Source organism: Phocoena phocoena, chromosome 1 (genome assembly GCF_963924675.1).
Source record: "Phocoena phocoena chromosome 1, mPhoPho1.1, whole genome shotgun sequence".
In the NCBI taxonomy this organism is placed as follows: Eukaryota; Metazoa; Chordata; class Mammalia; order Artiodactyla; family Phocoenidae; genus Phocoena; species Phocoena phocoena.
In genome coordinates, this window is record NC_089219.1 from 156564868 (window position 1) to 156588726 (window position 23859).

At 38.0% G+C, this 23859-nt stretch overlaps 1 protein-coding gene across 7 annotated transcripts in view; it reads right to left on the minus strand.

Moving 5' to 3' along the window:
* Positions 1–23859, minus strand: part of RGS7 (regulator of G protein signaling 7) — a 625816-nt gene that overhangs the window by 304036 nt on the left and 297921 nt on the right. For all 7 annotated transcript variants that reach the window (XM_065880139.1, XM_065880143.1, XM_065880153.1 and 4 more), the window contains one exon: positions 17595–17691. In XM_065880139.1, the coding sequence (XP_065736211.1) occupies positions 17595–17691 (97 nt within the window). The remainder of the gene's footprint in view (positions 1–17594; positions 17692–23859) is intronic.

Here is a 23859-nt window from a genome sequence, read left to right on the forward strand (position 1 = left end):
ACATTCTGAAGTATAAGGGGTTAGGGCTTTAACATATGAATTTGGAGGGGACAAAATTCAGGACATAACAGTGCCTTAGAGAACATGCATGAGATTAAAGACAATTATAACTATGTAAAAGTATGCCAGGCCTGGGTTCAAATCTTAGTTCCATATTTATTAGCAGTGTGATTCTGGTCAAGACATTTTTGCTCTCTGATCTTCAGTTACTTTGCTATAAATGGTGAAAAAGCAGTTGTGCTTACCTCACAGGGTACTGAGAAGCTCAAATAAAATGTCCTGTAAAAGCTTTGCTAATCCTTAGATGCTAAATTACTTTTAAGGTAAATTTTTACTAAGAATATTATATATGAAAGTATGCTGTGCTAAATTTTTATACATTCCTTAATTTAGTTATATGATTAATCTCACTAGACAAATACAAAGAACAATTAACAATCAAAGGTCCAATCAAGAAATCTAGATGAATGTTCAGGTCTACATCCTGACTTTCACTCACTCTCTAATATTAATTAAATCACATTTCCAATCACCTCCACCCACAGATGAACATGGGACTACACTACCTACCTCAATTAAGGCAAAAACGAAAGAGGGAGGGAAGAATAGAAAGGAGAAAGAAAAGGGGAAGGAAGGAGGATCTTCACTTTAAACATGAAGTGCTATGTGACACTTAGTCTTTTCCTTTTACTGAAAGATGTTTTACCACTTTCAAATTACACAAAAAGCGTAGAAGTTGAAATAATTAAAGAAATGGATAGAACTAGATGGCAGTATTTCTGACATCTCTCAGAATAGATCCACAATCTAGTAATCTAAGTGGTAAAGATATTTTGAAAGACATCTGATACACATACAGCACATCTGATGAGTTAAGCTGGGTAGACTTAAAAACTAAAGTTTTCATTCAACTATCACAGTGCTAGAAATACCAGAAGACCTTGAGAAGTGACAAATGTAGGGGACAGTTCTGCCAGAGTGCCCTGTGACCTTGCATATGCCCACAGAGACCATGCAGGCAAGGCTCAACTGCAGTCTGACCATGTCTGTGCAGAATGTTCTCTGCCATTCTTCCAGGAGCATGGCAAGACAGATGTTCTGTGAGGAGCTGTTGCACAGACTATCTTGCAGGAGGCTCTCCATTTTGCAGAAGGCTGCCATGAGGCGGTTTCCCATCCACCTCCCTGGTTCCAGGGAAGCATGGAATTTTCCACTTTGTCCTTCTTTGAGCATAGCTGCAGACCATAATGCCGCTTAACTACAGTGTGGAATTGACTTCTCAGCTACAGAGTGACCCACCACTTGTGTCATGTGTCATCTGGTCCCTTTGGGTTTGGTGGTGTCCTGTGCGAACAGGGACATGGCGAACTAACACCATGCCGATGTTAGTGTGTAAGTGAAAACACTGAATACATTTGGGCACAGCAATGTTTCCTTACCAGCCAAGTCTATGAATAAGTCAACTGTTTTAAAATGTATCCGGGATTTCTCTTAATCAGGTATGGTAAGACATACAGACACAGAAATGATAGTCATGAAGGAAGAAGTTTTATTCAAAGTTCCCTATAGCAGGAGGAATGGCATGACATGTGGGGCCACATGGGGAAGCACCAGGGTCAGTCAGGAGGCAGAGAGAGATGGGGAAAAGCATGGACAAGAGCCTCATTGTCATTTTCATGGGAAAGGCAACGTAAGACAGGGTAAGCAGAATTAGGATTGCCTAGTTTGAATAATTTCAGAGGGCTCTGAGGAATAGGGGCCAGAGAGAGGAGGTGGTGGGGATGTGGGCTTTGGATTATTTGGCTTGCATATGAAAGGCGCACTTGCATGCCAATCCTTTACTTTCTATAGAAATTGGTCAGCCCTGGAAGTGGCAGTATCTCATGGGTAAGCAAGGACCCAAGATGTCAAAGCATCAGAAAATATATAAAATAAAATTATGACTGATACATTGTTCAAGGAGATGACACTGCGCTGTTGCTTAAGGACAGCTGTACTACTCAACAATAGACACACAAAAAAGATAACAAGCATTTATTTAGCATCTCTGTGTGTGGGGATATAGAAGTGGATGAGACAGAGTCCTGATCTCGAGGAACTTACAGACCAAAACTAATGAAATAGAAATGAGGTACCAGACCAAAAAAAAAAAAAAAAAAATCTTAGAAAAGATGATCATTAATGTAAGAAACTGACCATGATTTCCAAAACTATTAAGAAAAGTGTAATGCATAAAAAACGTTTTAGAGACAGGAAAAAGTATACAAATCTTAAGTTACCTCTGAATTATGTTAACACAGAACCTTTTCTTTCAATGAAAACTTTAGTGCCTATCAATTAAAAGCCCAGAATAAAAATTTTAAGTTTAAAATTACTGGGAATACACAGGTAAACAGATTTTAAGTTCCATCACTTGCTCTGTAAATTCAGAAAGAGTATACCTCTCTCACTAGCCAGTCTTGGAAGCTCTCTTACCTACTGATACCCTTGATTGCACAGGGCCTTGGCTGTTGTCAACTTAAAGAAATATTTGCTGAATTCCTGAAGCTGAATCAACGCCTTTCTCCAGGTGTGTGTATGTTTGTACCTGTCTTCCTGTATAATGTCATTACTTTACACTTCAAAAGAAATTTAGGATGGAAACAAATGTCAGTACATCATGGCCATTCTCTGGGGCCAGTGACATCCTCCAGAGGGGAATTCCCTAAGCTCGCAGCTAGGCAGTATGTTGGCACCCTGCAGGCAGACTGGGGAAAGAAGAACAAAGTCAGTAATTCAGATTTTCACTTATTTACCTTTTCCACCCCAGCTCTCCCTGCTGCATTTGGGATTCTCAAATTAGGAGCTGCACAATATTTCCAGAAAATAAAACTCTGTGACTTTTCTGGAAGGTTGCATGGAGTGGGGGAGGGTCCTGGGGATCCAGCTGCTCTAGATCTATTGTTTCAATAAATCTCTTTCCAGCCTTGTTTCTCATCTAAGTCTTTCACAGAACTGAGTTCTGTGGGGCAAACTGGCTCATTTCTCACTGGGTTGTAAGTTGGGTTATATAGCTCTGTCCATTCTGCTAAGTGTGAACACTTACTTCTCCTCCATCACTTTCCTTATTCAAAAAAAAAAATTGCATCTTTCATCCGTTGCTTCATTCTCTCATTGTCCCTGTGGGTTAATACCTTTCAAACAGTCCTTTATTGTCACTTCTGTGGGTTTGGGGAAGAATAGGAGATGATAAACTCTGTTGGTCATTCTTCCATGTTGATGAAAAACTCCCAGTGCAATTGGGTAGAATATACCTTCTCATTTTTGTATCATCAATGTATTTCACAAAATCTGACTGTAGAAGATACTCAATGAGAAAGCATTACTGAAGAGGTGACTACATAGAATTAATATACACTGGGACTACAAAGTTAGATAAACTAGTTGGTTGAGCAAATATTTTCTGATCATGTATTCCATACCAGGGCCATTGACACATGATCTGAGAGTAAATAAAACACAGCTTTTACTTCTTGTGGTCCATATTGTGGTAAAACTCCCTCAGAAAGGGGTGAGTCTGAAAAATTGCAGTGGGCACAAGAGTATGCATTACCAGGCTTCTTTCTAGTGTTAAGCATCTAGGAGGAAGAAAAAGCCACAGAAACTTGATTATAGTAATATAATTAAGAAGTTAATGGGCAATACCTGGTAAAATTAATTCATCCTTTAACATCATTTATAAATGCCATCTTCTTTCTTTGAATCTCTGTAACTGTGGCAAGTAAAGTCTAGGCCGTAGACCTCAGTGATAAAAGTAGACAAAAATTAACTGTCTTTGGTCTTATACTGCTCTATCTTTAAGCAGGAAAAATGATGCATTATTTTAGTTTTGCAATTCAAAGAAATAAAAACAGGCAACTTTAAAATTACCCAACCCTCCCCCCCAAAAAAAATCAAAATAACTAAGTTTGGTGTCAGATGCAAAGAATCCCTTGGGAAAAAATGAGGATTGAAGATAATTAAGAGGAATGTATAATTCAGAACTCATTACCAGAAGACAAGGTTAAGCTAACTTAAGTAAAATGGAAATTTATTGGCTCAGTAGCTGAAAAGCTTCAAGTATAGCCAGATACAGGTGCTCAAAAGTTGTTCTCAAGACCAAATTTCATTCTAATCTATGGCTCTGCTCTCCTCTGTACTAGTTTCACTTTCAGACAAATTTTACCTTAGGTTTATACCTACTAGCTTAACAACATGCAGAAAGAAAGGGTATCTTTCCTCAACTGTTCCAGCAAAAGTACTGGCCATGATTATCTGATTGGCCAAGGCTGAGTCACATTCCTTCCCCTAGCCTTGATCCAGAGATTGGGTGGCCGCACTCAAACCACTTGGACTGAGAGTGGGATGAGATAGTCACCCAAAGGAAATCCAAGGAGATAGTGCCAGGAAAAGGGAGGATGGCTTTGAAGCCATCAAATACAATAGCTACAAATTGGTGTAATCTAATACTGGCCTTGGAGTTTTGGCTGTATCACCATTTTCCAAAACTATCTAAGTTGTGAAACAAGCCAGACTGCTTGGCACTGAAGGGTGGTTTTGAGTGCAGTTATCTTGAATTATTTACTGATCTTCCAACACATTTGCCCCCAGCAACCATTAAAATCCATCTCTTGCCACCTGAACAGAAAGGTTAAGAGAAATAAATATTCAGTAACCTCTAGAGAAAGGGTAGAATACTTATTTTTAGCTTTCTGGTATTTGATCATAAATGCTTTCAGCCTGGAATGACTTCAGTGAGATTTGTACATGTGAAGGCTGCCAAAAAAGAGAAGGGGGAAAAAGTCAAACATTAAAAGAAACCTCCTTGCTCTCATCTGAAAGAGGAAGATCCTTAAATTTTTAAAGAAAATGTTAGTTCTATTTTGAACTTCCTTTTTGGGTTCTCTAAGGCTTAGTCTAACAAAGAGCTCAGGTAGCAAAAAGCTTTAAAAACCAAAGATTTTATACGTAGAACTCATTAACCCTTTATTAACATGTCTTTGATAAGGGAGAGAAAGAGAGAAAGCAAGTCTTCCCAGGCAATCCAGTCCTCTATATTCTCAGTATCTTCCACAGATGGGCCCTGGAAGATTTCTAACATGAAATTTGTTCTGAGGAAGAAAGATCACTAAAAAGCACATGATCTCATGAAGATGTATGGGTCCCAAAAACTGTCCTTCTGAAAAGAACTACCAAATTAGTTTGTCACCTTAAGATACCACTATTTGTGGGGTGAGAATGACCAAGTGACCAATGATTTTTCACATGAAGCTTACATCAGGCTTTGCTTTCCAAACATTTTACATCATCAGTGCAACTCCGTTGATTGTATCTTCTAGATTGACACGTGGAATGATGCATCCATCGTCAAATTCTGTTCCAAGATCATTTGAAATTGGCAGTTTTCAGGTATCAACTTGCAATGGCTTAACATTCAAAGCCACCCTAAGGTTATACTGAGCAGCCCACCTGGAGGACTCCCCAGAGAGTGATCCATATCTGCCATGACGTGTGGAAAAGATGACGCTATTTGATTCGAGTGCCATGTTTCTCAGACTGAGCCTCTTCTACAATGTGCTTCATCTGCCTCCATATCCCTCTCCCTTTAACTGATGAGCTTTCCCTGACCAGCCCCCAGACCTCCCAATGGCTTCCTTCCACCAGGAACCCCCACAGACAAGGAACACTCAGCACTCAGCAGTAAACAATGGGGGAAATTTTGCTCAGTGAAGAACTCCAACGCTGCAGAAGAAAGGGTGTAGTTTCCAAAACTGTCATTTTGTTCACATGTGAAATTTGACCGTGTGTAAATGATTCCCCAAATCTCCAGCTAATGACAGAAATCACACTCTAAATTAATTCCACATCACAGGCTAGAGACAAACCTAAAAGTCTAATCTCACAACTTAGTTCTGACTCTCCCTGCTCCAAACAAACCCTTTTAAGTTAACCTTCTCCTTTCTCAATAGAGTCCTGCATATAGCAAAAGGGATAAGTAATTTTGTACATGATTTCCACAAGAAATTGTTTCAAAGAAAAATTTAAGAATAAACAACTACCCAAAATGTCTCTTTGTAACAAAATGTGACAGAGGGGAGTTAGGACAAATATCTTATATTTACACGGAAAGTAAAACCGTTTCCCTGGAAACAGATCTGAGCAGTTATGCAAATGACGTGAGTTAGCAGAAATCTGACCCAAAGAATAAATGAAAGGGACAAAATGGCTAACTGGGACACAAGTCTGTTCTGCGGTCATCAAAAATAAGAACAAATGTGAAAATTATGTAATGTGACAGTCCTGGTATTTGGATAAAAGTGATGGACATAGTGCTGTGGAATTCTGGATGTGCCCCAGTTCTGGGAACATTCATGGTTTGTTCCAGGGAAGTTTACATAAGCATGGTCCCTTGTTTAGCCCTCCAGCTATTGTTCTGTTTTTGCTCTGCTTTGTTCTGTTTCTTTCCACTACAAGTTCTCAGCATGCTGTTTTCTTCTCCTTCATTGACTGTGCATATCTCCTAAATAAACATGGCACTTTTTCACTGGATAAGATACCCAAGTACTGTGGTGAATGGACTGATGCTTGTAAAGTAATCAAGTCTCAAAAGAAAAGCCCCTCGATTACTACCCATGTCACCTTACCCTGAGAAGTCTCTTACTTGACTGATTTCTTTGTAAAAGAGAAAAGGGCATTTACAAGCTGAATGCAGAATGAAACAGGAAGGATTCAAATTATTTAATGGGATCAGATTATGATATATATATGATATTTATCACACTATATGATAATGTATTATGATAATTTGTATATATGTACACCCACACCCACCCACACACACACACACACACACACACACACACACACACACTAGATTATCCTAGATTTAAATGTCAGCTCTACAGCTTACCTAACATGTGTCCACTATGTTCCTATAAATACCTTCCCTGCAAGCAGTTTCGCCTACAACTAACTGGCCGTGAGGCCATTTTGCTGTAAAAGATAAAATATATGGTTGACATCACACTAGAAAATGATAACATCAGTTTTTGCAAATCCTTTGGTGAGCTAACCTAAGCCATATTCTGTTAAAATTTTCAACGTTTTCAAGAGACTTATACTCATCAGGAATCATGTAACCATTTGGGGGCCAGGAGGATAGGAGGAGGTTGATTCTCCTTTTGCCTCCAACTTCTAGTATTAGGTCATAAATTTGGAAAACACAGCAAGAGAGAACAAGCCGTTGTAACTAAATTAGCTAAAGAATCGATCATTAATGCCTTCAAAAGCTGTTGGGAATTACTAGCCGCCTCTTCTATTTGCTTAACTCGGGAAAACTTCTGATTCTGACAGGTGGGAGGGATGACTGCTCACCAAAGGATTTGCAGAAACTGGTATTTTATTATTTTCTACTGTAATCAAAACAAAACTGTCAATCAACCAGTTATTTTTTTCTTTTATAGCAAAATGGCTTTACAGCCAGTTAGTTGTGCTGTGAAACTACTTGTGGCAAAGGTGTTTATGATGAAAATACCTAGAACCTTTCTAACAGTCTCTCCTTAGCCAAGTTATTTAACTTCTCTGAACTTTACTTATCTTTGTAAGGACAATAATATATAAAAGAATACACCTAAAAAGTAAATATTTACTGAATATCAAGTATATTGTAAGCACTCAATAAATGCCGGTAGTTCCTATGATAGTGGTTATGACCAAAACATTGATATTCTTATAAGCGTTGGAGCTGGAGCTGTCACTTAACACATAATGTTCTCCTTTGCAACATGAGATACAGGACTAAAATCCAGGTCTCTTTACTACCAGAATATATATACTTTTTGCACTATTCTAGACAGGGTTGAAGAATATTTACATTTAAATATGGGAATGTCTGATGTTGCAAATATTCACTTTAAACCAAATAAAATTTAAATTGAGAGTGTCTTGGACTCTGGAATCCATGCTGAGTCTCCATGCTGAAACCCATCTAAGCTAGTAAATGACAGCAAAGTAATTACACTGAGTGTTCTTTCCACTGCCAATGAATCGAAAAGTGGAATTTGTTGTGGATGTACCTGAATGCCTGGGACATCAGCTGTCCTATGAGAAGTCATTACATTTGCTGAGTATCTACTATCTTCCAGACACTGAATCTACAGAGGATTCAAATTGAAATGAGAAATTATTCTTGTTCTCCAAGTGCTTACAGCCACTGGTAAGAATCATAGCACATGCTCACTGAGGACAAAATGTCAGGTAAAATAAACTCCATGAAGACGAACATAGTGCTAGAAAAACCTAAAGAAAGGAATGATTAATACAGGCTGGCTCGGGGATGCCAATAGGGTAGGATGAGGGTAAGGACAGGATAGCTCTCTATCCTAGAATTTCTAGGAGGTGAAAAATGGAAGCCCTCCAAAGTATGTTCAGAGAGAGAGGGAAATGAAGACAAATCCAGATGGTATCATCAGGATAAAAAGGCAGAGCAAAATGGTATAACTCGAACATCGTGCACTGATTCATCATTTCACAAAACACATACAGACCAGCAATTCAGTCATCAAGATTTATTCATTCTTGGAGAGAATGAAGGCTTTAGTATCATCCCAAATAAACGTCTATCTCTACAGTCAATTTTGATCTCCTCCCAAAAGAAAGCAATGCTAATTCATTAATTTAAAGAAGTAAAGCTCCACTTTGATAGGCTTTTCTTTAGCAACCTATCATTTCTATGATTTTAGGAAAAAACTCACCAATGAGCAAAATTAAGCTTTTCAGGCCTGTTGCTTTAAAGAGAAGTCAATATTTGTGAAAATTTTCAGAGTAGGTAACTAATAAATGAAAAGTTAATATGTCTGCATCATTTAAATCTCCCAAAACAAATTTGCAAGATTGCCTCTATCACTATTTTATTCATTCACTAAGAGTCCAGATGACACAATTAGCTGGGTATTGACATTATGATAATAAAGAAACTAGTTAAGAAAGTCAAAACGTGATTTATTAAAGGAAAAAAATCAATATCAATGTGTAATGATCTTAAGTTCCAATGGTATTATATGAAAAGAACAATTAACATGCATTCATCTCTCTAGAAGATTTCAATTTCATATGTTTAGTTACTTGTGAGGAATGAAAGATAGGACACATTAAAGAGTGTTAAAATCTATAAGGCACCTTAAGAATGTGGGAAATGATCATCAATTAATGAAAGTAATAGGTATTCAACAAATACCTTTTAAGGAGATACTAAAATAACCTTGTGCCAGATGCTACAGAGCCTCCAGCACAGGTAATTACCCCTGGTCTTGCAACAGATTAACTATCTAGGAGGAAAGAGAACGTATAAACCTGGGCCTAATCCAGGCCTCTGAAGGTGGTAATAAAAGTGATAATATTATTGGTATTAACTACAGTAATTTTTCCATTTATTGCTAATTTCCTGTGTGCCACACACAGATATATTGAATCTCCCAGTAACATCAACATCAAAAAATAAGAATAAACCCCAAGTATCCCATTTTTTCTTGCTCATCTCTTGTGCATGCATTATCTATATTTATCTAACCCTTTTGAACTGTTTATATTTTTAACACATGACCAGTAACAACTTCTACTTTTCATTACCTAGGCTTCCTTTTCAATCAGTCAAATTTTCAATCGAATTTTTTCAAACTGTTAAATCTGCCTTGAGGTTAGATTAAAAAATGGCATGAAATAGCTCTAATTTTGAGGAGCTGATATTCATACGGTTCTAAATATGGGTAGGATAGTTTCCTATTTCTGTCCAATTTCCTCCTATGTTATACTCAACACCTTATTCAAGACCTCAGTGGGGTCTTCTTGATCACAGGAGCACAACAGAGCAGCAACTTTAGGGACTAGGCTATTGGTGACCCTCTAGCTCCTTTCATGGGTCTTAAATATTAGTGCTGAACCTGCCCCAGACTTGACTTTGCATTATTATTTTTTTTTTTTTTATGCGTTACGCGGGCCTCTCACTGTTGTGGCCTCTCCCGTTGCGGAGGACAGGCTCCGGACGCGCAGGCTCAGCGGCCATGGCTCACGGGCCCAGCCGCTCCGCGGCATGTGGGATCTTCCCAGACTGGGGCACGAACCCGTGTCCCCTGCATCGGCAGGCGGACTCTCAACCACTGCGCCACCAGGGAAGCCCGCATTATTTTTTATAAATGTATCATTTTCTATTTGGCTAAATTTTCTCTCTCTTGATAACTTTCCAGAAAGTTCTTCACATATCCTGGTGTTCTCATCTTTGATTTTTGTTTTCTTTCATGGTTTGGGTTTTTACTTTTTGGAACAATTTGGCATCATCTGTAAATCTGAAGAGTCCAGATGCCTAAAGATAATATTTAAATTCTAAGATAAAATTCAACACAAGTTGGGATTCCCCAGACTTACAGACAGTTGTTTGTTTATGACTGCACTCTGTTTTCTGCCTTTTATCAATATATTGTTCCTTAACCATGCCAAAATACTCTCAACACTGCCATGTACAGTTCTTCTTTGTAAAAATGTAGTAGTGCTTTTTGGACATTCTAAAAAAAGTACATCAATTGCCCTTTTTCCCCAAGTCCAAAAAATAAGCTACAATATTAGTGAGCCTCAATATTTCTCCGTAGAACCTTGGCTACATGTTTGTGCATTCACCCTGTGTTTATCTATGAACCCTGTCAGATTCCCAGGTAGGAATGAGAGAACTGGAAGTTCATCATAGTTCTTAGAGTCTTTTCCAGAGAGCTCCTTAAGGATAGAAATCTGCTATTCTGTAGGCACAATGATTTTTGTCAAGTAAATTACATATTTCGGCTATTGATAATGATTTACTCTTGAGTTGTGTTCATAATCTTAAGTAAAAAGGCCCATCTCCAGAGATTTATTTACAGCTGTTGGTCATACAACAATAAAATGATTCAGTTGTGTTGGAAAGAGTCTTTGCCCTAGCAAGAACATATAGGGAGAAACCATGTTCTGAGTAAAGGATAAGGTAATAGAACTACTCTAGAAAACCAACACAGTTGGTAGTCAGAGAGGACTCTTATCTGTAGAATTTTGACAGACATATTTATGTATTTGAACAGACTTTCCCTCTCTGGAATGAAGTTATTTGGAGGACAAAATCCAATCCAATCCCAATAATATTCACTTAAAATACAAAATAGCAAATTCAGATGTCCAAAAAGCACTCCAGAGAAACAGCACCACCATCTACAGTTACCCTGAAAGAGAAAAATAGTTTCTGAGTCTAACTGGCGTGGCTACAAAGAAAACTAAAGGTGAAATCAAAGCATTAAGGTATTCCTGAATTTTTACCATTTCTTCTAACATTCTGGTGAAAACAAGAGCTTGCTTTTTATCTTGGTCAAATCAAATTGATTCAACCACATTTTAAAATAAGTCATTTATCTACAAATACAGTGAAAGCCCAATACATAGCTAACCTTATCATTTTCCCAGTAGTATTTAGCTATAGAAAAAGAATTATCTAGAACAAATGCCAGAGAGTCCAAGTAGCTTAGAATTCTTTACTATTTCTAATCACTTCATGGTGCTATTTTACAATAAGAGTGACAACCAAAATGGGGTGAAGAACCTTTCACAGCCAAGATAATTTAAATACCTGTTTGATTATGTGACAGTTCAGCTTCCCCTCTGTTCCTCAGTTTGGCTGATTGTGTAGTTACCATGTGCCAGTTGTTTTGTGACTTTGTCAGAGAGGTATGTCAAGAAGATGACAAAGAAAGGACTGGCTTTTGGCAAATGTTTATGTTTCTTGCAAATCTAGTTTAAATTTTTTGTTTTCTCCAAGAATTTATTTTTTCAGAATTGAACTTTAAGAACTGCCAATATTTTTAGATATTTTTTCTTTCTTATTTATTGCTTATAAATTTCCTCTTTAGATTCTTGAATTACCAATGGGATATTATAAAAGCAAAATATTACAAGCATGATTCATGCCAAAATATTTTACAATTGTTTTAAAAGCAATCTATTTCTCTCTGAATTTCTGTAGAACCCATGCTAGCCATTCCAATGACAGATGAAAAATATTTCACAGTAAGATGTCAGTTTCAGAAAAGAGCATCTTAGACTCTTAGAAATATCTTAGAATTACTTAGACAGTCTTACAGTCTCCAGAGAAAAATATTCCATAATATTTATTTCTAATTTTATTGTCCTTAACTCCAGATGTAATCAGGTTTAAGTCATAAGGCATCCTGAAAGCTGTTCTCAAAAACTTTAGATGCAAAATATGTACTTATTAAACTTGCATTCAGCCAGTCCATATCACCAAGCTTTCTCCTTTTCTTTCTTACCGGTGCAGCTACCCACAAGATAACTTTAAGCCTATACAGATCATTTCTCCATGACACTAATAAACATTCATACAACCTTTGGAAGAATAAAAGATAAGAGGCAGGACATATTCAAATTATTTCATTTAAAAGCAACTTAATTTTTAAGCTCATATATACTGCTGAGTTTCACATACATGCCTGAAAAGAACAAGGCCTCACAGAGAACTGTATACCCTGTTAGAGGACCAAAATAATAATAAAATATGAATAATGATTCATTATCCAGTAATATGAAATATAATAATTCCTATTTCCATGTAATTGGAGTAGCTCAGCATGTTACTGGTTAGGGCTTCCTTTGTTATTAAACTTGCTGAGAGTAAGAATAGAACACAGAGGGAAAAAATGGCCTGAGTGGATTCTAGAGAATTAAAGATGCTTTCTTGAGCCTAAGACTTGAGGCTAAAGTCTCAACAGAGTACTATTTAGCCTTAAAAAAGAAGGAAATCCTGCCTTTTGTGACAACATGGGTGAATCTGGAGGACCTTATGCCAACTAATGTAAGCCAGACACAGAAGGACAAATACTGCATGACACCATAGATATGAGGAATATAAAACAGTCAAACTCATAAAAGCAGAGAGTAGAATAGTGGTTGCCAAGCGCTGGGAGATGGGGAAGTGGGGACATATTAGTCAAAGGGTACAACTTTCAGTTACACAAGATGTAAAAGTTATAGAGATCTCCTGTACAGCATAGTGCCTATAGTTAACAAACTGTATTGCATACTTTAAAATCTGCTAAAATGGTAGCTCTTATGTTAAATGTTCTTACCCAAAATTAATTAATTAAGGCAGAAGCAAATTTTACGGGATGATGGATATGCTCATGGCATGGATAGTGGTGATGATTTCACCTGTTTATACTTATCTCCAAACTCATCAAGTTGAATACATTAAATGTATAGAGGTTTTTATTTTAATCATACCTCAATAAAGTAGTTTTAGAAAAAAAGACTTAAGGCTAGCCAAACCCACACATCATAAGGACTATTAAATAACTCTTCTGACTATAAATTTTGCTCTTGCCAATTGGTGGCAAGCCATTTTTATAAGAGCATGTTAAAAGTGATCAGTTCAGATGAAGAATGGAAATAAGTTGCAAAAGAACAGTAACAAAAAGATGCAACTCCTTAAGTATCGATGTGCTCGTGATGGAGAATGTCCTCAAGCTATTAAGACAAAAGACAGAAATATATGAAATGCAGGAATGGCTGACTTACAACCCCCAATTTATTTCTGACCATTTTAATGAAAACCTACACCATTTATAAAGAACTGAGAAGAGCGGTCAGATTTATTTCCTGCGGTGGCTTATCTGGAAACACAGTAACTTCCCAGTCAATCCACTGAAGAAAATTAACCTCACACAATGGGTAAAGGCTTATTTCACCATGATCTAGAATAAGTGAAATACTGAATGTCCAGAATATGAAAACATTCAAATGCCCACCACTGATTTCATTTCTTGAACTTGAGGGGGTTCAGTCATATAAAACCAATGGAACTGCCTAAGCTATCTCACAAGTTGAGAAGGCAATTCTGGGGGAAAACAAGGTTGTGATTGGACATTGTCCTACCCAAGGACATCTCCTATCCCATAGTTCAAGAGATCAACATGGAGTGTTCATCCAAAGATTTTTCATCTGATGTTGGGACCATGGAAACCAGGAGGCTAAAATTAACAACTCCAAAACCAAAATAATTAGAGAAGTCTTGGATGTTTAGCTGGAAGAAAGCATTTATCAGGAGGTGGGGAAAAATAAACAAACAAAAAATTTCCAAAGCCCAAACCACTGTTAGTTATATTATCTATGTAATAGCCATGATACTGGGTTTGGATCTCAGATGTTGTGAGAGGGTGGAATTGCATCATCATGTTCTTAATACAGCTGTTTTCCCCTGAGGTAGATATGAACATTACTTGGCCACCATGACATGTGTATTATATATGGGTGCTGCCTGGTAGAGCTGGATAGTTTCCATCTCTCCACATAACTGTTAACATCCCTCAATCTTAGAGGCTGAAGAGGCTCTTGGCTTGGAGTAAAGGAGCTAGAAGGAACTAGATTCTTCTTTATAATCCCTTCTCCCTCCCACAAGAGAAACAAACAAATCAAAACAAAACCAAAACAAGAAAAAACCATTAGACAAACTGGGGTGGGCTTGATTGAGGCCAGACTGCAGAAGAAATAATCAGGGCCCTTGAAGGGAAACAGAAAGCTCTGCACAAACACGTCGGCCACTGCACCCAGTAAAAATTGAGTGCTGGCCTGGAACCCAGTCTGGCCCTGCTGCCCTACTTAAGGCAGTACCTCTTAAACTTTAGAGTTAAAATTGTGATCCAGATTTAGTAGGTCTGGAGTGGGCCCAGATACTGTATTTCTAATAAATTCCCAGGTGATGTTGATATTCTTGGTTCATGGACCATGCTTTGTTCATCAAGGCTTTAGGGAGCATAAATGGGTAACCTGAAAGAGCTAGTATTTGAGACAGTTTTTCCCTTGTGAAATGGTCCATAACAAAATAGACTCCTTTCCCCAACAATCTCACTACCTTCCTCTCACACATTACATCACTCATCACAGTTGGTTTCTGATTGAAGTAAGGGCCTAAAGTTAGTAGATCCCTTGTTTCATTAGCAGCTCTGAAGTAGAACATGAAAAAGAGAAAGAAGAAGCAGAAAGAGGCAGGAAAGTAAGCAGTGGGTAGCAAGTCAGGCCACAAAAGAATACAGGGATTAATCCCAAATCACCATAAGAAATAGCAGGAGAAGAAAATTACTAAAAAAGACCAAAAACTGCTAGTAAAGTAGATGGAGATTCAGACCATTATAATTTGGGAATATTAATACAAATAGGTTGGTGAAATACTAGACATAATACTAGACATACAAATTAAATCTACAGCAAAGCATCTAATTGAACCTGTGAGGCAGAGAGCTCCTAAAACTTTCTAGAAAACACTGAATGATAATTAGAAACTAATTACAGTAATATGAAAATTATCATTGATATTCTCTTTATTTCACAGCTAACATTGTTGGTTTATGTTAATGAACATTAAAATAATAACAGGCACTTCATGGTTCAATCTCATTCTTACTTTTTAATTAAGACCTTAATATTGTCAATCAAGAGTTCTTCCAATACAATGCTATATTGGAATTGTATTGGAGGTATTATTACTTGAAGAACTCAACCAAAATTTTAGATTTACCATTAGAGCAGGTAACTCTAACTTGAAGCTCAGCTTAAACTGATGGGCAATCCTTTTGCGTTCAGCCATTAAATTCCTGAATTAAAACGCCTCTGTATCGGCTATGCACTATTTAATTGACCACAGCTCCCAGTTCAGAAGGGCAACTTAGTGAATTTATTTGCCTGGATTGTGAATGCATTTCAGTTTACAACCCCAATATTGAAGTATTTTAAAGAGGTAAGTTCTCTTTTTCATTGGTTGACAAAATACAAGTAGTTTTCATACTTGTGTTTAGAGGTAAAGTTAACTCTCTGAGTTATTGATGGCAAGGAGCTTAATACTTACTCGAGGATACAGGACATATAAAAAAATAACTATAAGGCAAGGTGGGGCATAATAATTACTAACAGGGAGGCAAAACAACAATAACAACAGGTCTTTTGAGAGAACAGAGAACAAAACTCAGGATAGTTTTCTCCAAAGAGCTCTCTGAGCTAGCTGCTGAAGAATGGACAGAATTTAATGGTCAGAATGACCTCGAAGTCTGGAAGTAGAATACTGAGGAAGGAAGAGATAAAGTCCCAGATATGGGAAAATATAAGGCATCATCAAGGAAGAACAAGAAACTGGAACAAAGTGGGACTGAAAGGCAGTAACAGGAAAAAGAGAATACGTTTTATTAGAGCAAAATGTCAGGCCACTGCAGCTCTTATCTGCTCCATTGCTTTCTCTCTTTCATCTGAGAGCAATGCAGCTATTAAACATCAACATCTGGGCCTACTTATTTGTGTTCTGGCCCTAATTATTACCATCGTACCAAGGCTGAAGGATTCCTGGTCATTGGTCTTCTTTTGATCCTTGTTCACAAGAAAGCATCACACAACTCTTGTTCATAAATTCCATCAAGCACCCTCCCCTCCACATGCTCAGCACCAGCCTCCTTACTCTCCTTACTGGCTGCGAAGGCTTTGGTCTTTCTGATTCTGTCTCTTCTCTAAGTCATGCCATCCAAGGACAGAGCACACCCGAGTCCCCAGAGCTTGGCCATTCACTGTCTCCTGGAGCCAGAGCACCTATTTCTAACTTATTATTATTTTCTCTAGGGCTTCTCTAGTCACTTTCAACCAAATCTGTGGCATTTCCCTATTTCTAATAATAATTCCTATATCTCACAATCACCCAATTAAAAAACAAAAACCATTGGTTCATGTCATCTTATGTCCTATATACCTAGTTATTCACGAAATCCTCATGCTTTTTCCTCTCTATTCCTCCACTCCCTGGCTATCAGATCCTTAGCATTCAAACTATTCCTACAAGAGCCTTACACCTATCACAGCGACAAGGACCCTTACTGAATATCAATTCACCCCAAGCACTTTCATCATAACATTCTCTGCAAAAATTGTAGGTATCTCCATATTTTCTGTTATATCAGACCTAGATTCTTTGGTTGGCTTTCAAAGACCCTAGACCCTCCTTATTTGACCCAACTCTATTTGTTCCCATCTATCCACCCTGTTCTTAGCAGTTTGGTCACTCCCAGTTTTGCATGAAGAATTGGTTGAGGTAGTAGTCTTGAGGCTGATATAATTCCTCATTTTTCAAACTCAGCTTATCACTGCTCTTCAGGAACCCTTTCTTGCCTCTTCATTGATTTTTGACACCTTCCTAACTTTTGTATATAATCTACAGCACACTGTTTCATACATCTATATTTTAATATATATATATATTTTTTTTCTGTTATTTCACATTTGTTCATTATGTCTTTGCAACTACTTTTGGGTAAGGTCATGATTTTTTCTTTTTTTTGCTGTTTTGATTTGTTTTACTATCAAGTCAAGTATCCAACATGATGTTGAACATGACAAATTTTTATAAATAATTATTGAATAATGAGTTAGAGAGAGCGTCAATAGTAAATGACTAGAATAGATTTTACATAGTTATATGAAGAGTGCTGGAGAAAATAGTGTTACATTGAATGCAAACTTACCAGAGAAGACACTAGGTATCTTGGAAAGAAAGCTTTTGACGGTACGAATAGGAATTCCATTTTTTTCATCTTGCATGCGTGCTATGACGTCTTCCATCTAAATAACAATAATAAAATAATTAAAACGTTTTAAAAGTTGAACTTTTTGAGAAAAATCAGTCCTCATAAGAATTTTGTATACCTGTTTTCCCTAAGAATAATGCCATATTCTTGTCTTTCTATATTTTGTCACATTAATATTTTCAGTTTGGTTAAAAGACGATTGAGAAAACAGAAAGAAAGGTGGCTATTTCAGAGTTCATTAAGCTTAAGAAGAATTTTGTGCTTGGAATATTGCCTCTCTCCTGGTTTCACATTCTTTGGTTATAAGTGATCAGAAAACATTGTGATAACAAGATCCACATTTCATTAATGCTATCTCTACTGAAGTCAGTGCAAAAGAAAATAGAAGACTTACAAGCATCAATTTGGGGCTTCCCTGGTGGCGCAGTGGTTGAGAGTCCGCCTGCTGATGCAGGGGACACGGGTTCGCGCCCCAGTCCAGGAGGATCCCACATGCCGCAGAGTGGCTGGGCCCGTGAGCCATGGCCGCTGAGCCTGCTTGTCCGGAGCCTGTGCTCCACAACGGGAGAGGCCACAACAGTGAGAGGCCCGCGTACCACAAAAAAAAAAAACAGGACTGACTGCCAGCAACTGCTTCTTCTCTTGCCCAGGCATTTACTAAACTGACATATGAAATCTACATGCATGCACACACATGTACAAAAGTAATAAAATGAATGTCACACCATAGCCTTTTGCTAATTTAGTACCTTCCAATGTATGTATCTTTCTTTCAATCCGATTAGTACATTCTCTTTTTTTTTGAAAAGTTTTCAGTTTTAAATGGCTTTGCTTTACCAAGTCTAATGTGGAACTTAGTTCTGAATAACATTCATTCAAATCACAGCTTCAGACTTTTGTATGTGCTTCTAAGTCTGTGGCACATATATACACACAAATATACACAAGTTGTATCGATAGTATGAAACTCAAAATCTATTATTTACTCATCTCACAAGCAGTTACTTATGACTGATTCTAGACCAGACTTACAGAGGGCACTACGGATGTGAATATGAATATAATACACTTGCTGCCTTCAAAAAATTCAGTCAATATTGAAAACAATGGGTGAGTAGTGAAATTTGAGTAAGGTTTGTAGTTAGTTAATAGTGTAGTACCAATATCAATTTCCCATTTTTGAAAATTATGTTATCATTATATAAGATGATGAAATTAGAGGAAGCTGAATAAAGGGCATACAGGGACTTCTCTGTAAGATTGTTGCATCTTTTCTGTAAATCTGAAATTATTTCAAAATAAAAAGTTTTAAAAAATCACAGTCTAAATGTTGTATCAAGTAATCATCAATCAACACGGCTTCAGAACAGTTTTCAATGAAGAGATCTTATTTGCCTGGATAAGTATTTTCAGATTTATTAACATGAGAAACTAAGATGTGGGAAAATGGGTTTCAGATCTTCTCATTATCATTCATGACACTTTGAGCAAGCTAAGCAACTTCTCTAAGGTTTCGTTTCCTCATGTGTAAAATCTATATAATAATATTTATAACAACTATTCCACAACCTTTGTAGGGTTGGGTTGGGGTGGGAGGAGTACAGTATTTTATTAAATGATACAGCATATATAAAATACCACACACAGACAATAAATATTGGACTTCAGATGTCTACACACACCACACCCCTGATACTTTGAGCTGCATATTCTCCACTCCTTATGTTCCTTTTCCATGTGGAGGGAGCACCATTAGCCTAATTCTCCTGCCTCTGTTCCCTAACTCACTCCACTCTGGGGAGCTGCGCTGACTTATCAGGTAAAAGAGTTGGGAATGAGAAATTGGCCTACAGAGCCCATCCCTTTCCTGTAGGGAAGCCCATATCCAAATCTGCTGATGTGGAGAGGCCTACCCCAGTGGGTGAGTAGTCTGTTAAGGACTGGGTTTTAGGATTAAGTCTCCTGTGTTCACAAACACTCTTCAATATAATAGCTTTGTCAGTGATCAAGGTGATACCGTGACCTCTAACTGCTTTACTCTTTGGTTGTGATATTCAGTGGGTTCAGAATTCAGCTAGGAAAGGAAGTCTGTTTTTTTTTAATCAGACCCCCCAAAGACCCCAACAATATTCAGTTCTTCACATGTAATAAAATATTTCATCCAATTATAGAAACATGAAAAAATATACATGTTTATGGCTTTATTTTGTTGTTGCTTGTCCTTCATTTACTTGACACAATGCTGAGAAATGAGGAATAAGCTGCTTTGCCTTGCCTAGTATCAGCCTGTAAACCCTTTTATCATCAGCTTAATGGTTTAAACTAGGCCAGCTTAGATGGACATGGAAACCTCTCTGACTCCCACTTTAATCACCTAAGCTCCCTGGATGTGACAATCATCACCTCTGGCTGGGTGCTGAATTAAGGTCCATCTCTCAGTTCACTGGATCCCAAAGTAGCAAGGTTAGGAATCTGGGAATTAAAAGTGACCTCTGTGGTTGTATTTTAAAATCTTCAATGTTCCTGAGCCATAAGTTCCACAGCAGAAAAAAATTTTAGACTCCATGTAAAAATAGGATTTGTGTTCTAGATTGAAAATGTGATCATCAAAATGTATTCAGCTGTTTTTATCTTAATTCAGATACGATTTACACATGAACCTTATCATGACATAGAATAAGCAAACAAAACAACAAAACAAAAACAAAGACCCAATATAATCTAGTTTTTAAAAGCTAAAATCAGTCACAAAGGCCACATATAAAAAACACATCATCCTAAACTCATTTAAGCATTCACTCAGAGACTATTTTTATAATAAGCAGGTTTTAACATGCTTTATCATCTGCTTTCCGACTATAAGCAATGGAAAATGGATGAGGAGAATGCTAAAAGCAGACAAACTAAAAAGCAAGCTACACAGCAAGATACTAAAAAAGTAACTCTAATAAATATTAAAACTCTTTAGGGCGATTTAATTTAAGGCCAAAAGACTCAGATATCACGAGCATCCCAAAAGAAGATTATCTATCTACCTACCTATCTATCTACATATCTATCTCTATCTCTCTATCTATCTATCTATCTATCTATCTATCTATCTATCTTCATAAGGATGATATTGAGTTATACAGGGTCAGAATGTGTTTTCACACTCATGAGCCTGTTTCTGAAGGTGAGGAGACTTTGAGCATGGGATAACATAACAGTAGACTATGGGCAGTAAAACGGGGCATGCCTTTGGTCACGGAGGTTCTCTCACAGTCTTATTTAATTAACCCTTAAAATAAAAAGTTAGAAGCAGGTGATTTGTAAGATTTCTTCTAGCTACAAAATTACTTAATCTGGAAATAATCATCAGTGTTCGGAACTGGGTAAGTTTTCTTACTTAAGTCAAAGAGTCAAATCTCAGTCAAAAACCGATGAGCTGATTAAATTGACCAGACCTTTTACAAATGCATTTACTTCCAGCTGTCAACACATTTCAGTTTCAATCCAAACAGCAGAGTGATTATGAACATGCACTTAGGACTGTCAGATCTAAGTTTGGTCCTGGCTGTGCTACCTGCAAGCTGTATGAACAGGTAAGTTACTTTGTTACCCTAAGACTTAGCTTTCTCATTTTTTAATGGAAAAAAAGATAATAGTATACATATTATCAGGGGTGAAGAGTAATGAAACAATACTACTTAAATGTTTATCATAATGCTGCCATGAGACACCATGGAGGCTTGCTAATGCTCAAACATCCATTTCTTATTTTTAGAGATTTTACAGTTTGGAGCTCTACAAATCACCATTTCACAAGCCAGCCATGAATACTATAGGATGGCAGGCAATATGTAGGAGAACTAGTTACTCAATCAAAAGTCAGTACTGACTGCCTAAAAGTGTGGCCAAGATGGAGGAGTAGGAAGACCCTGAGCCCACCCCCTCCAATGGGCACACCAAAATTACAACTATTTACAGAGCAGCTATTGATGAGAACAACCTGAAGACTAGCAGAAAAGATCTTCCACAGCTATCGATATAAAGAAGGAATCACAATGAGAATGGTAGGAGAGGTGGAGGTGTAGTATAGTCAAGACTCATACTCTCAGGTAAGCTACCAAAACTCCCAAGGAAGAGAACCTCAAATGAGAGGATACTTAAAATTGCACAGGTTCTCCTCAAGAAGCTAGGGGTCCAAGCCCCATATCAGGCTCCCTGGCCGGGGGTCCTGCACCAGGAAGATGAGCTCCCAGAATTCATCTTTGAAGGCCAATGGGGCTTGTTTTCAGGAGAGCCAAAGGGCTGTGGGAAATACAGACCCCACTCTTAAAGGTCACACACAAAATCTCACATGTTCTGAGACTCAGAGCAGAAGCAGTAATTTGAAAGTAGCCTGGGTCAGACCCACTTGCTGATCTTAGAGAGCCTCCCAGAGAGGCAGGAGGAAAGTAGGACTCATCCTGGGGAAACAGACACCAGCGGCAGCTATTTTGGGGAACTTGTTCTACCACAAGGACACTGGAGCTGGCAAGTGCCATTTTGGAGTCCTCCCTCTACCTTATTAGCACCAGGACCAGACCCTCCAGCCAGCTGGTCGGCACTAGTCCTGGGACTGCCCCAGGCCCAGCAGGGGACACAGCGTCACCCACCAGAAGGCAGGCAGCAGCCATAGGCCCCCATGAACAACCCCTGCAGACCCAGGAACTGGTCCCACTCCCGAGGAGGCTCAATACTTGGCCCTGCCCAGCAGTGGACTGGGCACTAGCCCCAGGAGCCGACCTTACCCACCAGTGAGACAGCACCAGTCTCTAGACACCCTGGGCCCCAGCCCAACCCCAAGTGAACACCAGCTCCAAGGCACAATGAGCCATGCAACCAGCAGTCCAGGGATCTGGCCCCAACCCCAGGGGCCAACAGCAACCTCTGACTCCCAGGACCACAAAGTCAGCCACCTCATATCCTGGCCCCACCCAGCAGCAGTTGACAGTCTCTGGGCTATGCAGGGCCAGGCAACCAACTAGCCTGGAGCCAGTCATGCTTACAAGTATGCCCACACTAGTTGGCCCTGCCACAACAGAAGGGCCCATGAAGCCCACATACAAGGCACCTCTACAGCATACAGTTCTGGTGAACAAAGGAGAGTGTGCTGCTGGACCCCATATGACATCTCAAGCATAAGGCCACATTTCCAAGATTGAGAAATGTAACTGACCTTCCTAATACACAGAAATAAAAACTGGGAATCAGGCAAAATGAAATGACAGACAGAAGAATATTTTTGAAACAAAAAAACAACATAAAGCCCAGAAGGAGAGTTAAGCAAAGTGGAGATAAGTAATCTACCCAATAAAGAGTTCATGATAATAATCATAAAGATGCTCAGAAAACTTGGGAGAAAAATGGGTAAACACAGTGAGAAGTTTAACAAAGATTTCGAAAATATAAATAAGAACAAAACAAAGCTAAAGAATACAATAACTAAAGTAAAAAATACACTAGAAGGAATCAAAAGTAGACCAGATGACACAGAGGAATGGGTCCGTGAACAGGAAGAGAGTAGTGCAAATCACCTAAGCTGAAAGGAAAAGAAAAAAAAAATAGCACAGCTTAAGAAACCACTGGCAAAAATCAAGCATACTGATATTAGCATTATAGGGATCTCAGAAGGAGAAAAAAGAGAGAGAAAGGAGCAGAGAACATATTTGAAGACATGATAGCTGAAAATTCATTAATCTCGGAAAGAAAACAGAAATCCATTACCAGGAAACACAGAGTCTAAAACAAAATCAACCCAAAGAGGACCATACCAAGACACACAGTAATTAAAAGAGCAAAAATTAAAGAGAGAATATTAAAAACAGCAAGGAAAAACCAACCAGTTACATACAAGGGAACTGCCATAAGACAATCAGCTGACTTTGCAGTGGAAACTCTGCAGGCCAGAAGTGATGACATGATATATTTAAAGTGATGAAAGGAAAAGACCTATAACAGAAACATCTACCCAGAAAGGCTATCATTCTGATTTTAAGGAGAAATAAAGTGTTTTACAGACAAGCAAAAGCTAAATGAGTTTAGCCCCACTAAACCGACTGGAAAAGAAATGTTAAAGGAATACATCTAAGCAGGAAATAAAAGACTACAACTAAAAGCATGAAAATTATGAAAAGAAAATTTTCATTGGTAAAAGGAAATATTCAATACAGGTGGT